The 14,545-nt window shown below is 38.8% G+C and overlaps 1 protein-coding gene across 1 annotated transcript in view; it reads left to right on the forward strand.

Moving 5' to 3' along the window:
- The window catches only part of TG (thyroglobulin), a 146,838-nt gene that overhangs the window by 44,329 nt on the left and 87,964 nt on the right, over positions 1-14,545 (forward strand). The window contains exons 24-34 of the mRNA XM_064397698.1: positions 522-637; positions 1,265-1,373; positions 2,555-2,752; positions 4,676-4,843; positions 5,370-5,435; positions 6,160-6,240; positions 8,311-8,448; positions 9,571-9,747; positions 10,684-10,795; positions 11,271-11,350; positions 12,849-12,992. Coding sequence (XP_064253768.1) covers positions 522-637; positions 1,265-1,373; positions 2,555-2,752; positions 4,676-4,843; positions 5,370-5,435; positions 6,160-6,240; positions 8,311-8,448; positions 9,571-9,747; positions 10,684-10,795; positions 11,271-11,350; positions 12,849-12,992 — 1,389 coding nt within the window. The remainder of the gene's footprint in view (positions 1-521; positions 638-1,264; positions 1,374-2,554; positions 2,753-4,675; positions 4,844-5,369; positions 5,436-6,159; positions 6,241-8,310; positions 8,449-9,570; positions 9,748-10,683; positions 10,796-11,270; positions 11,351-12,848; positions 12,993-14,545) is intronic.

Raw genomic sequence — 14,545 nt, forward strand, 5'->3', positions numbered from 1 at the left:
CTATGGGAGTAAGTTAATGGTGAATGTGTAAGGGCAGAAGGATCTTTCCCTAAATCTGGAAGGGATTGCTCTTTCTCCCTTACAGTGGCCAGGGGGTTGCTGCAGGGGCAGCCCAGCATGTTAGAAGAATTTGAAATTTGGTATTTCCCTCCTTCCTCTCACTGATATTTGTCCCAACATCCTTGCCATGGGGTTACTGTATCAGGCAGATGTGAGGTGCTGGCAAAGTGGTTCATGAGAGTCCTGCCTCAGGCAAAATTATCCAGCAGTCTTTAAGTATTTGGGTGTGTGGTCTGACCCATTTCAGCTGTTTATATCATCAGGTGATGAACAACTTTCTGCATTAATTTAATTCAATTTAAAAGCCTTAACTCTCTACTAAAATAGTTGAGTACTGAAGTTCATTTGGCTAACTAAATTAATGTCTGACAAACATACAGAAATCTAAATAAGTGGCAGTAAGCAGTGGAATTTGTAGCAACCATTTTGCTGGTAAACCTAACATTTCCTTCATTTTTCAGGCTGTGAGAGGGAAGATGCCTGTGGCTTTGCAGCAGTAACTCCTGCTGGTACTGAAGTGCTCTGTGAATTATACAGTGCTGCTGAAGCCAACTTCAACTGCACCACCTCTGGATTGGTAAGAGTGATCATATTTACAAATACATGTTTATCACAGTGCTGTGTGTTCAATGTAAGTAGACAAAATCACAGAAGAAAGGCAGGCTGTCTCCTGAGCCCTTGGACATTGCTTGTCCCTATGGCAGTGGTAAATCCCTGCAAGCTGGTAAAGAGGCAGCACCCAGATGTTTCCAAAATGACATCTGAATACCTCAGTGTTTGAAACATCACACAGCACTGCTGTCCCTAAAATGTGCTGAGCACCTGCAGATAGGATATCAGGTTGGTTTTAAAAGAGTGTTGATCTGGATAGACCAAACTAGAAGTGGCCAGGTTGGTAATCAGGTCACCTGAAACAATCCTACTTTCTGAGTCCCTTCCTCTAGCCCAGGTTTGTGTTCTCTTTATCACTGTACTATTTTCCTATTCACTACTTTAAACAGCAATGTGGCATTGAGGAGCTGAGATCTCAGTTTGATAGTGTAAAAATTGTCTGTATGAGAAAGAATAAAAAATGTAGAGTTGTGCTGTGTTAACCTTTGTGTTGCTCATTACCCCCCCATGAGTTTCTTAATAAAGAAAATTTATTTGAGGAGAGGAAATCCATTAGGTTCTATTTATATTTCTTGCCTGTTTTCTGTCTCAGGTGCAAGGTGTCTTGGGGAACCCTTCTGCCACTGGCATCAGTGGCCTCAGCTGCTTGCTGCGTGTCAGGAGCCCAGGGGGAGATGCACTGATGGTCTTTTTGAAGAGAGGTACCAGATGTGAATCCCTCACCTAAATCTGACTCTGTGTCCAAGCTGGTAGTTACTTCTGTAGAGGCTCATGACTAAATTTAGGAGCATCTTTGTTTAAGAAGACACAATACTTTAAAGAGCTCAACATTTAGTGACAGTCCAGAAGCTTTAGCAAATCTTTCTTTCATATCTTACTCCCTATAAATTAGGAATACTTTTGTGAGCCATATTGATGATTTTTTGCCAGCAAGTAGTCCCATAAAAACTCAAAATCTATCCAATGTATTTTCCTATTCTGTTCTGTTATTTCTCTTAACTAAGCAGTTTGTTATTTGAATATATAAGGCATTATTAATGACCAGCCTGTACATAATTTAATTTCACTTTACTTTTGATTGTGAATTGTTATAGTAATATACCAGCCAAGAAGTAAAGTGTTCTCCATTAATCCCAAAACATTTCAGCTGAACTAATGAATGCATGAGACAAACTTTATTTATTTACTTATTTATTTATGGCCTGAGTGTGGCTGATAGCACCACATCCATTGTGTGTCCAGCTTTAAGTGTCATGCCAAACTGGAAACAAGATAACCAAATGCTGCAGGGTTTGACTCAAAACTCTCTGGTTTTACCATGTTCTTTGTACTTCTATCCAATCCTCTGAGGCACTATTTATTAATATTAACAAAAAATAAAAGATCTAAGTCTTACCTGGAAATAAATCAAGTCCCCTGAGCTTGTTGTGATTGGTATAATATTTTAAATAAAAGATCTATTCTAGTTTTCTAGATCCAAGATTCTATGAATCATGCCCTCCTAGTAAATAGAAATCTTAATTGCAGATGCAGTTTTGCTGGACAAATGGCACATTTTACTTTTTAAATGAGATAAATTAGTTTAATTTTTATCTGGGAGTTACTAACAGTGTAACTGAGTGCTTGAAGGTGGAATATTGCTAACCTTACTGCATAGATCAGTTTAGGAGCTCTTTGGTGGCAGTGCATTACAACCAGTTACTCAAGAATGAAGGCACCACATCATTTGATAATTTTATCTTGCTTCTGAAACTCAAAATACAGAAATGGACTTTTAAAACTGAGTTTTGATCAGAAAACTTTCAACCAGCTCCAGTCTGCAGGCAATTCAGAAACATTCCTTGAGCTCCCCTTGAGCTCCTTTCCCTTTGTGTCTCCCCAGGACAGGAATTCAGCTCCTCTGGAGTGAAGGCCTTTGAGAGGACTGGCTTCCAGAACGTTCTGTCCGGCGTGTACCGCTCCCTGGTGCTCCCAGCAGCCGGCACATCCCAGACTGATGCTGGGCTGCTCTGCAGGCAGGAGTGCAGCCGGGACTCCTGCTGTGATGGCTTCATCCTGAGCCAGCTCCTGCTGGATGCAGGTACTGCCTGCCTGCCCAGGACAGAGTCCTGCAGCAGGAAACCAATGCTAAATGGGTACAAGTCATTGCTGGACACAGTACACCCACCTTTGCCTCATACCTCTGTGAGCAGCTTGTCTCCACACCACTGACTTTCCTTTGGTGTTGTGAAGGTTTGAGTAATGCCCAAGACCTGACATAGCAATCTGCTCTTGGAACAAAATGGGCATTTTGAAGGGTTCCAGCAGTGTTTGGGCAATGCTCTTGGGAACATGGTGTGACTGTGCAGGGCCAGGACTTGGACTCAGGGATCCTTGTGGGTTCTTCCAGCTGAGCCTGTTCTCTGTGTGTGTGACATCTCCATCTGGATGAGACAAATTGTCCATACATAGCACAGCTTGGTAGGCAAAAGTTGGTGCCTTCAGCTGATGCAGGAACTAAGATGGTGCCTCCAGAAAGAGTTCTTGTGGTGAAAATCAGCTTCCTTTTAAGAGCAGGAAAAAAGGATGCATAGGAGAATTATGTTAGATTATTGCCTGCAGAAATGCTAAAATCTCCCAGGTCTGGATGTCGGTCTAGGAGAACAAGTGGCAGTGGGATGGATGGAGTCTGGCAGAGGTGGGAATTTGGCACAACCAGATTTTTGCTAACAAGTTCAAGCACTTTATGCCAGTGCTGACTTTTTGCAGTTTAGTTTCAAGCTCACATAGTATTGACTTTCCTCCTGGAAATGCATTTCTTGTGGGAAATGTGAAGTTTTAAATTACGTGCCTCAAGGATTTGAAGACAAGCTCTATCAACAGCTAGGAGTTGGACTTGATGATTCTTGTAGGTCTCTTCCAACTCAGGATATTCTATGATTCTGTGAAATCCAGGCATGTGCTAGTGGCTGATATGTGACAAGCACTTCTCCAGTTTGGAGTTGAAACTGATTCTAGATTTAAGAAAATCTGTGAAAATCTGTCACAAATTATCTGTGAAAGTTTTCAAGAAAATATTTCCAGAAAATTATTCTCTATTTTGGCATCTCTTTTTTTTTTTTTCTTTTTTGCATCACGGTATTCTAGATGATATTGTAAATTGTCCATTTCTCTGTACATTTACAATCACATTTTGGGTTCTCTCAACTTTTGAGTGTAGAAGGTGAATATCTCTTTGGCTGGGGTGACTATTTGGATCAGTTATACAGGTAAATACATTACTTGGACTGGCATTTTGCTTAAAAAGAAAGAAAAAAGATGGAAAATGTAACATATTCAATATCTCATGTACCCACTCCATAAGAACAAACTAGAGAGGGCATTGTAAAACCTTAGAAATGCCTGAGCTGTGACACCAAGTGCAAAGCAAGAACTGAGTATTGTCTAGAAGTTATGGTAACAGATTGATGTCAGAACATGTGGCCTTAAGCACTCTGGTCCCCCAACTCACATCACAGTGCTGGGGGAGACTCAGGCCTGGGATGACTGAAATCAGGCACCAGATCAGGAAAACATTGCAGTAAAAGTATATAAGTGCTTTTTTTTTTTTTTTTTTTTTTTTTTTTTTTTTTTGTTTTGTTTTGTTTTGTTCAGAACGTGAGATTTTAAGACCATCAAAGGATGGGATGTGTCTCTGTGGTGCTATGAAGTGCTGAGAACATTGTTGGGTATTATCAGATAAGAGTAATATTTTATTAGGTGATAATAGTATGTGCCTGAACTCCCTGCAAAACAGGCTACAAATGTTTAGTTTGGGTATGAGTAGCTAACCTTAGCACTCAGATTTGAACATATGAATCTCATTTGCTTATTTAGTTTAGTTTTGGGGTTTTTTGGCAGTAATGCTGAAGGATATCTCTCTCAGTGACTCAAGTTCAGCTGGAACTTAGAGAAAGTACTGGGGGGCTTGAGTAGGTGCAAAGCCTTAGTGCAGTGATGCAGCTGTGTCTTCTCCTGGCCCCAGGTACCATTCTGTGCAGTTTGCTGAGCTCCCCAGACGTGCTGATCTGCAATGCCAAAGGCTGGAGTCCAACACCCGCCTCAGCCATGGGGGAGATGTGCAGAGGTGTGAGCTATGATGAAAAGGAGAAGAAGTTTTCCTTCACCCTGGGAGGACAAGTGTTCAGTGGAAGTAAGTGAATTACCTCAATTTACATCAGTTCTCCTTAATTGTTGTATAGACACTGTGTTATTCACCAGCCTGCCCTTGTACTCCAATGCTTTTTTTCAATTAAATCCATATCACAAGAGAATAAGAATTCTCTGGCTGGATGTGTTGCTGGATAGATGGACCTCTCACATTTTGCCACATGAATATTAATGAAAATTGAGACTCTGTTTAATATGTCACTCTGTAATACCTACAGCAGTTAATTCAGGCAGATCCAAGCCAATAATCTGAAAGAAAGGTTAAGTCTGGAACAAAGATAAAAAGGGAGATGCCCAGACCTACATGGTAAAAGCAATGATAGGAAATTGAGTAAAGTTTGGCACTCTGGACCCAGACTAGGCCCATGACACCTGGGACCTTCTTCCTTAGCCTTTTGTTTTGTAATGAAGGTGATGCATAGTTTAGTCATGTGTTTTCTATGCAATTTATGAGCATTGAAAAACATGGTTAATTCAAACAGCTGTTCTAACAATTTTTTCTTTATTAGCTTCTCAGTTGATGGATGAGGCAGAAAGAAATTTCACTAGCTTTCAGGAAATTTACCTGTGGAGAGGTAAGTTACCTTTCAGAATTTCTCACAAAAACTTATGATGAACTGTAGGGGGTGGCAGATGTCACGTCTATAATGGAAATGTCATTGTCGCTTCATTTCATGCTATCCAAATTAGGACACAATTCAGAAGCCTATTGGCAGGGATGTATGATTTGGAGTAATTCTTCTACTGCCAGTTTAATGAAATTTGGGTAAATCTTGTGTCTAAGAACATAATTTATAACTTTTAATACCCTTGGAAATGATATCATGAAGACACGTGCCTTTGCCCCCTCAGTCTCCAAGTACCATAATAATTTGGCAGTTTATGCCTAATTACATGGGTTTTTAGATGTTTTTTACAATGTTTATTAGCAGAATAATTGTATTTTTTTCTTTCTGAACCTCACCATGTACATGGCAGGACTTGCACAAATGATTTGTAATAGTAATTTGTGCTTTATAAGTGCACAAAGCCTTCAGAGGGCTGAATGCAGAGTGACTGTGGATATGGCATTTACTTTTGTCATCCAAACAAGGCATCTTGGTTTAGGTGTTCCCTAGAGCTATACAGAGATACAGGTTTTACTTAGTCTTGATTCAACATTTGGAAGAACTACCAAAGGAATTTTCCTAAGTGGTGCACTTTATATATTTGTTCAGTTTTGGGAACTGAGGATTACTTTGTCTTGTGAAAGAAAGATAAAGGGAATTACTCTGGTCTTTGATTCCTTTTTCATTCCAGACTCTGATATGGCCACCCGGATGAAAACCTCTTTGTGTGAGGCTGCTGCTTTGGAGACAAAGGATGATCTGGTGTTATCAGGTATTAGAGCAATAGCAGACAGAGCAGGCAACAGAAGAAAGCAGAGAGGGGGTGCAGAATTTATCCAGAAAATATAATATATTGCTTTATATATGTTCATTATGGTAGAGGTATTGTAAAGTCCAAAGGATTTCCCTGAAACAGGATGCCTGACACAGGTTTTGAGAAAGATGTTTTATGGCTTTATGATTCTTTCCTTGCCAGGACAGGCTGGAAATTAGGGTATTAAAATGTTCAGTGTGAGACCTGTTCTTTCACACTTACTGAGCTGAAGAGGCACAGGAAATATTATTTGGCTGAGAAAAAAATTTCACATAAACCCGGGAATGAAATCCTCGGACTGGGTACCTGGGCATCTTTACTGCTACTGGCAGTATGATTGTACATGCAGAGCATAGAGAAACCCAGCATGAAATGCAATCACAAGTGTTTCTTCCATGCATGATGACAGTGAGGGACCTGTGAACTTCTCTTAGCTCCTTTGTTATTCCAGGGTTTGCTCTTTGTTATATGAAGTCATGCATAGGTCCAAATAATTTGTAGGAAGTCGCTGGAGTTCATTTGGACCTTCAGCACCATAGTCCTAAGAGAAAATGAGCAGTGGAGTTTGCTGAAAGCACCTTAATTCATTTTTATTGAATTGTAATCTTTGCTGAGGAGTCCTGATGAATGTCTGAGCATATTAATATGTGCAAAGTCCTAAAAGGAAGTGAATTTCTTATGGTATTTGAAAGGAAAATAAGCTAAAATAATTAAAAAACTAAAAATGCCCATTTACCTAGCAGAGCTGCTACAGTTAGGGGTATTTTAAAGTCTAGACTTAAAAAGAGAGAGAGAAAAATGCAGTTACTATGGTGGTTGAAATTATCTTGTATTTACCTGCCAAGGCATGAGTGCAGCCCTCAGGGTTCTTCCTTTACCTGCTGGGGCTGATGATATCATTAAAACCTGCAGTTATGCAAGGAATGCTGTTTTTACCTCCATCCCTAAATCTTAGTCTTGGCACCAGCTGTTCAAGAGAAACTGAAGGTTGAAGTTATGACTTGAGAGGTAGCAGGAATTATAGGTAATCTTTTTTAGGAAGTCATGAATACATGTGGGAAAATATCTACAGAGCTATTATCACTTGATATTCATTTGTAACAAACAGGGTAACATATCTTTTCTAATTTCTGATAGAAAATTCAAAGCTACATTTTCAGCATGTCAGTAGGTGCTTCAGCACTTGACAGAATCATCAGCATTTCTTTACTTCTTGTTTTCATTATGGTCTGATTATTTCACTGCATCCAAGGTTAAGTAATACAATGTTTCACAATGTTGGAACTGGGGATGAGACCTGCTGATGACATTTGGTAAATAAAAAGTGTTTATGAAGAAATTTGTAAGAGATCAGTGAAGAGTGTCCATTTCTTTTATTACTGGACCCTTATTTAAGGGGATGAGTTTGGGAAAAAGAAAATAGCTGTGATTTATTGTTTCAGAGGGAGCTCAGGAGATATAAATCAACTGCATACATGTCTAAAGGTCACAGGCAGGTGACAGAAATGAGTTATTTAATGTGGTCTGTGGGAGCATAAATTCAGAGAAATGAGCTTAAATGACTGAAGTAGGTAGCAAGCTTGTCAAGAAAACTTAAAACTGAGATGTGTAAAAACTTCTCAAGGGAATATAAGGAAGCTGCTCTATTTTGAATTAACAAAACTACATCAATTAAGGAATTACAAACATCCTTTAAATCCTCATACTTCACTCTTAGGATATTGTGTCACATGACAGAGTAGAGCAAACTAATTTCTAGGAGCATGAATTTTCGTCTAGTTTTTGGATGTTGGAAATAGTCTGGCAGTGCTATTTTGTGCAGTGCAGCTCAGTGAGGAGGCACTGCCTACAGGAGAGTCACTGTGGGTTGACAATTCTGTTATTAAAAGCAGGCTTTGGTGTATTCTATCCCTACAAAATTATTGCAGCTGTTTTACTGAGAAAGGCAGAATTTTATATATAAATAAATTTAATGCATTCCAGAGCATAGTTAATTTTTGTGGGTTTCTTTGTTTGTTTGTATCTCAGATTCCACAAAGGATCTTTTCTACCTAATGGACAACAGCCAGATACAAAGTGACCAGAACTACTCTCTCCCTTACCAGCAGTACTGGGTCTTCAGGCAGAAGTACTCAGCTGAGGAAGCTCTGCTTTGGTGTCTCACACGTAAGGCATCATGGAGACTGTTATTCTGTAGGGGATAATAACTAACTAAAATCTTTTAACAACTGTTATAATAATGATGAGTAAAAACTTTAGACTTTGAGATTTTTTTTGTAGACAACTCCTAAAATTTTCATGGAAATTACCAATGGGGCCACCTGTTTATTCCTTACAGTCTTTGCCTGCCATGTCAGAAAGAGTGCCCATAATTCACATCAGGGTGCCCCTGTCACAGGCAAGAGGAGTCAAAGGTACAGCTTGGGCAATGCCCTGCTGTTCTGGAAGTGTACCACTCCAAATAGGGAGGTGGAATACTGGTAAAAGAAAGTAAAATTGAGATAATTTGGGTTAGTGATAAATTACATTTTAATGCAGTAAATGGAGAAGAATTTCTAGCTCTACGAGGAAGTCAGAACTGAGAGTACTGAAGTGCACACACATCACTGTAAGAAGTCAGTAGAGCTATTCCTATTTAAAATTAAGCATGGACACACATGTTTACAGGAGCTATTGACTGGCAATTAAGAAATGGATTTGACATCTTTGGTTCTTTTCTGAAGGTGTGCTGTTACCCCGGGACAAACTTCAGAACAAATTGCTATGAGCAAATGTCTTGAATAGCTGATTCTATGAAAGTTATGTTTCATTTTGTGTCATGTTTGAATGTTTCAGAAATATTTTTTGTAAAAACTTATTAAAACATTGTAGACCTTTTTGTCCTTTTTATGGCTGATGCAGAGTTCTCTTATCATTATACAATTTGTACGTCAGATTTACTAAAAAAGAAAGAGATATTTATGGATTAAAATATTAAAGAGAGACCAATACACTGAAGTAATTCTTGTCACAGCTGGGGAGCTTATCTTCCCAATTAGCTGTGCTGGAGCTCCTTTACTCTGCTCTCCAGGTAAACCTGCTCTTAAGTGCCACTGGGGCCAGAATGTGTCCCTCTTTCTCTTGCACTTTAAATTAATTAAATTAATTAATTTGCAGATTGGTAGGATAATATTGAAATTCTCGCTTTTAGTTGTTTGCTGATGGATAGCTTTGCTCTGAGAACATGAAAGGGAGCAGAGAGGGAAAGGAGCCCTCATGGGTGTAACTGTTCATGGCTTTGCTTCCTAGGCTGTGCCCAAGAGGAAGAGTTCTGTCGAATGGCAGATCTGCAAAGGGCCACAGACCAATACTTTGTGTGTACCCTCTACCCAGAGACACAGATTTGTGACAGCAGCATCAGCCAAATCCCAGGAAACTGTGCAACTGTGCTACCCTGGCAACCACAGACACTGTACCATAAAATAGGTAAGTTTTGGTATTTGGATGTGTAATGTCTGCTCTAACCCTGGCAATGCAAGCCAGTGTTTTGGCTCTTGGTTCTGAGATAAAAAGTCTGCATGTATAAATGAGTCTTGGGATGTGATGGTGCAGGGGAAGATCAGGCTGGCTGGGATATGATTTTTCATTTTCAGTTCAGAATGGAAAGAATTAACCATGAATTTTACTGTCCACCTCAGCCATTCCCAAGTCAGAGAGGCCAAGTGGATCTCAAATTTGTATATCAGTTTTTAGCCCTTGGAATTGGAATGTCACAATCTACCATTAAAATTTCTACAGTAGCTAAATAATGCAAAAATTGAAAGCACTGAGTATAATTTTTATTTTGCTTTAAGTATTTTTTAGCAAATGCAGAGCTATAAATGTGAATTTTAACCTTTGCTCTTTGGATACTTGGGAAGTTCAATGTTTTTCTCATAGGGCACATGAAAGGAAGCTGGACAAACAAGCCTGTTTTCACTGAACAGGAACATGTAATTTTGCTGTGAAAAATGTAAAGGTCCACAGAACTGAGCTATTTAATCCTGTCATTTTGGGGAGCCCAAAGGGCAGCATGGGCTGAATAATGCACGAGCACACTGGAATCTTCTAATCTGGAGCTGTATCCCAGTTTAAAGCCTTGTGGAAGAAGTAGCATCAACATAGGTCTCAGAAACAAAAGTCCTGGCTGGAAGTCTTTCCTTGTTGATGTAATTTGCTAAGCTTCCAGAGCCTTCACTTAGTGAATTTTTATTCATCTTCAGATTTAACAATCAAAATTTTCTGTGATAGCATAAAATTATCTTTTCATCAACGAGGGCCCAGCATAAAAGCACAGACTGGACCTCTACCATTTCATTACTTGGCCAGTATATGACAAAGTTAAACTGATTATTCCAATTTTGTTTTTCTTCTTCCTTCTAGTCACTCTTAAAAGTTCTGTGAAGAGCTTCTACACACGTGTACCATTCCAGAAAGTAACAGAAATCTCAGTGAGGAATAAGACTGACATGAGCAGAAAAGCTGTTTCAGATGGGTAGGACATGACTGTTCCTTTGTTCTCCTTGGAATTTTAACCATGTCTGTAATTCCAAGGCTGTTGTTATGCAGATAAAGGAAATCAGAAATATTGATCCAAGAATTGCATTGTTTGAGAGTGTTTAATGCAGAAAAGATAATATGTGGCTTAAAGATTTATAATTGAGTTATAAATAATCTATATAATTATTAATTATAGACATGAAAATTGCTACTTATAATGCTACTATTTACTAGTTTGCCTGTTAAATCTCTTAGCAATGATACACCAAATCAATTTAGACTGATATTTTTAGGGCGGATATCAAAATAATAATCTAAATTAATACATGTAGGAGTATACTAAGCATAATTACATATGGAAAATGTATGGAAGTGTGTGTGTATACTGGTTCTTCATCCTTATTGTGAAAGGCATCTCTACAGGTTCTCAGTGTCTAATGATGCCATGGATAATGTTTTCCCTTTCCCAGGTTTTTTGAGTGTGAGCGTTGGTGTGATGCTGACCCCTGTTGCACAGGATTTGGCTTTTTTAATGACTCCCAGCTGTCAGGTATTTCACCCCTGTTTTTGGTTCTAAAATAACTTCAGTCTTTCTTCATTATCCAAATTTTACCCTTCTTTTGCTCTGAAGTGCACTTTAAAAGCCCTTTCTCATGCACCTCTCTTCAGCACCTTTTAGAGTTACCATAACCATTTCTAGTTCAGCCCAATGACACATTCCACATTTCAGAAATTATTAAGAAAACTTCCTGAGAATGAATCCTTAAAAGGCTGCAATTCCAACAGCATAAAATTCAAACTGATAAAACTCCATTTTTTTCTCATTCAACAACCTCTTTTCAAAAGTGTTGCTTGATTTCTTTTAGCGATTTTTTCCCCTTTTATGTTGTTTCAGTTTTTAAAGCCTAAAGGACTCTGAAACCTAAATATTACTGAAATTAGGTGTATGCAAGCACATAATGTCTGTGGGTATTCTGGGGCTGTTTAGCCTTTTGGCTTTCTTCATTGACTGACCTCCTCTGCTCCCAAATTTTAGTCTTTTGCTCGAGGAAGAAAGTCTTCAGCTGGTGTTTGAAATTGGATACCACCCAGCTCAAAGTCAATGAAATAGATTTTAATATATTATTACAAAGTCAGATTTAGGCCACTGAAATGTGTAACTTTCGTTTTGGTGGAGTCATGTGCTAACTCTCCCTGAGGTCACGAAATGTGCTGTTTTTATAATGCATTTTGGAATTTGAAACACTCCAGAAGTACATATTTTGAATTCCTTTTTTTGTGTTGAGCAGACAAAATTTTCACTTGGTCAAAGTGGCTTGGAAAATTAGTCCAGTGTGTTTTAGATAAGAATTTAATGTGAAAATAAAAAATAGCTGATAGTTTTCATGCCTCCTTATGATCATATGAAATTTGAAGTCTTAACTAAATATGACTTTGAGTTTATTTAAATGGTTATAAAATAAATTAAAAAAAATTTAAGGCACCCAACGTGCAAAATGGACCAATTTTTAGTTTATCTGATTAATATTTAATATCTATGACGTTTCAGACCTCCAGTCTTGGCACTTATATAGGTAAGAGACCTTTCAGTAGTAATTTTAACGTGAGCTGAAATCTTCAATGAAACTGTGTTTCAAACCCTCCATAGTTTTCAGGAACAAAATTATTCACACTAGGGCTTTGAAAGAATTTTTATTTTGATGTAAGTAGGGGACATGTTTCAACACACGAGGAGATTTTTAATTGCATTAACATGAAAGGGTTCCTTGCTCAGAGTTGTGACCTTTGGTCAGTGAAATTCTCTGTGATTTGGATTATAATGGATTTTAATGCTGGTACCCACCTTCCTCACAATGAATTCAATGGGATTTTTCAGCACTAGTTTCAATCACTTGGGTCATTTCAGGTATTTCCTTCCTTTGATTTCTAAGTCAGTTGAATTTCACCTAACACTCAGTGGAACCATGCTGTGTTATTTTTCCTCACAGCACTATCTAGAAAAGGAACATTTTTCTCCTTATTTCTATAACCATGTGCATCCCTGGCAGGTGGGAAGATCGTGTGTGTGACTCTGAACAGCCTTGGAATCCAGACGTGTGCTGAGGAAGCAAGAAGTGCTTGGCACATTTCAAATTGCACTTCACCAGATGCTGAAGTCAAAATACACCCATTTGGCTGGTATCAAAAGCCTGGTAAGTGATGCAGGACACATGACCTTTCTAATGGATTTCTGCACATTGAGGTTTATTATTTAGCTTCAGTATAAAAAAATTCCAGCTTCCAGCTGTAGGACCCACTTGCAAGGACCACAGTTAGACAAGGCAAACAAGTATGTGCAAAGGAAAGAAAGGTGCAATTTAATGTCCATTTTAATAAAAAAGGAATAGCAATACCTCAAAGATGCATAATTTAATTTCTTATATTCTATCAGAAACTTGTGGCTAATGTCAAAATTTAAATATATTTTGCCTCACTGTGCAGTCCTGGTCAGGATATCATTCTTTGTTTCTCATTCCTGGGCTTATTGTTTTACCATCCATGTGGATGCATAACCTTAAAAGGTTTGGATTTACTACAGAATTTAAAATTCACTTCTGGTTGTTTTGGTGAAGAAATTCAGACCAAATAAAGACCAAATTCCAGAGCAGACCTGTGTTTTTCAAGCAGCAAGAAGCCATCAGGTGTTTAAACAGAAGAGCAGTTAAGATGTTTTGTTGTTTTCTTGAGAGGAATCAAAACCACTCCTAGTCAAGATGTATTTTATTTTCTGTGGAGAAACAAAAGCTTCATTACTTTGTTGAAAACTTTAAATGGGTTTCCCGTTTGTCACACTCCTTTTGGGCAGGTCTAGTGCTACTTTGTTAAGCTCTGATTTCACATAACTGAAAGATAAGGAAAACAATTGCCCACCTGAGTTTGTCTCCCTTTATGGGAGGACAGCTGCTCCTTGGTCACACAGGCACAACTCCAGAGAGACTCCATGGGGGCAAGTCTGGTTATGTTGATAGAATCAGGGAAAATTTTTGAATAAGGAACACTTTTTTCTGCTTTTATACTGGATTATACCCTTAGTTCTTGCAGAGTAAAGAAGGGCTGATAGCTGAGAGGAGAGGGGGGCACAAAGCGTGGATATATATTGTCCAGAAAATGTGATAGAAAGATAATCCAGTTAAAGCTGTGTAGAGATGGATCAGATATTGTGGCAATACCTTGTATTTTACAGTGTTAATAAATAAAACCTTCATTCACACCCCAAATGTCTGAAATATGAACTCAATGTTGAGTTTTTCAAGTCTTGCAATATCCTTATGCCCACAGAACCATCCATGTCCTCTTGTGGGGCAACCCTTGTTAAAGGGAAGATATAGAATGGAAACGTTTTGGAAGCTGGGAAGGGGTGGGCTGAGGGTCTGGCACTGAGAGGAAGGGAACAACACCCTGATACAGCAATGGCAGCATCCTGGTGGCAGGGGGAGTTGAGATGCAGACAGGGGTAAGATTGAAGAAAAGAAAGGTGGAGCGAAGAGGGGACAGCAGAGGTTTAGATACACTTCTGTTTCTTGGAATTATTTTCCCCTTGTTGGCAAAGAACCAACAAAAAATAAAGGCTGTTTCTCACGTGCCAGACAGAGGGGTGATGAAGAGGAGCCCTGGTGTATGCAAAGTAGGGAATGTTAAGAGAGGCAGTGACATTTCCTTATGCATTGAGGGAGCTACAGATGTGTTTCCACCATACCACACAGCA

The sequence above is a fragment of the Passer domesticus genome, chromosome 1 (assembly GCF_036417665.1).
Source record: "Passer domesticus isolate bPasDom1 chromosome 1, bPasDom1.hap1, whole genome shotgun sequence".
Lineage (NCBI taxonomy): Eukaryota > Metazoa > Chordata > Aves > Passeriformes > Passeridae > Passer > Passer domesticus.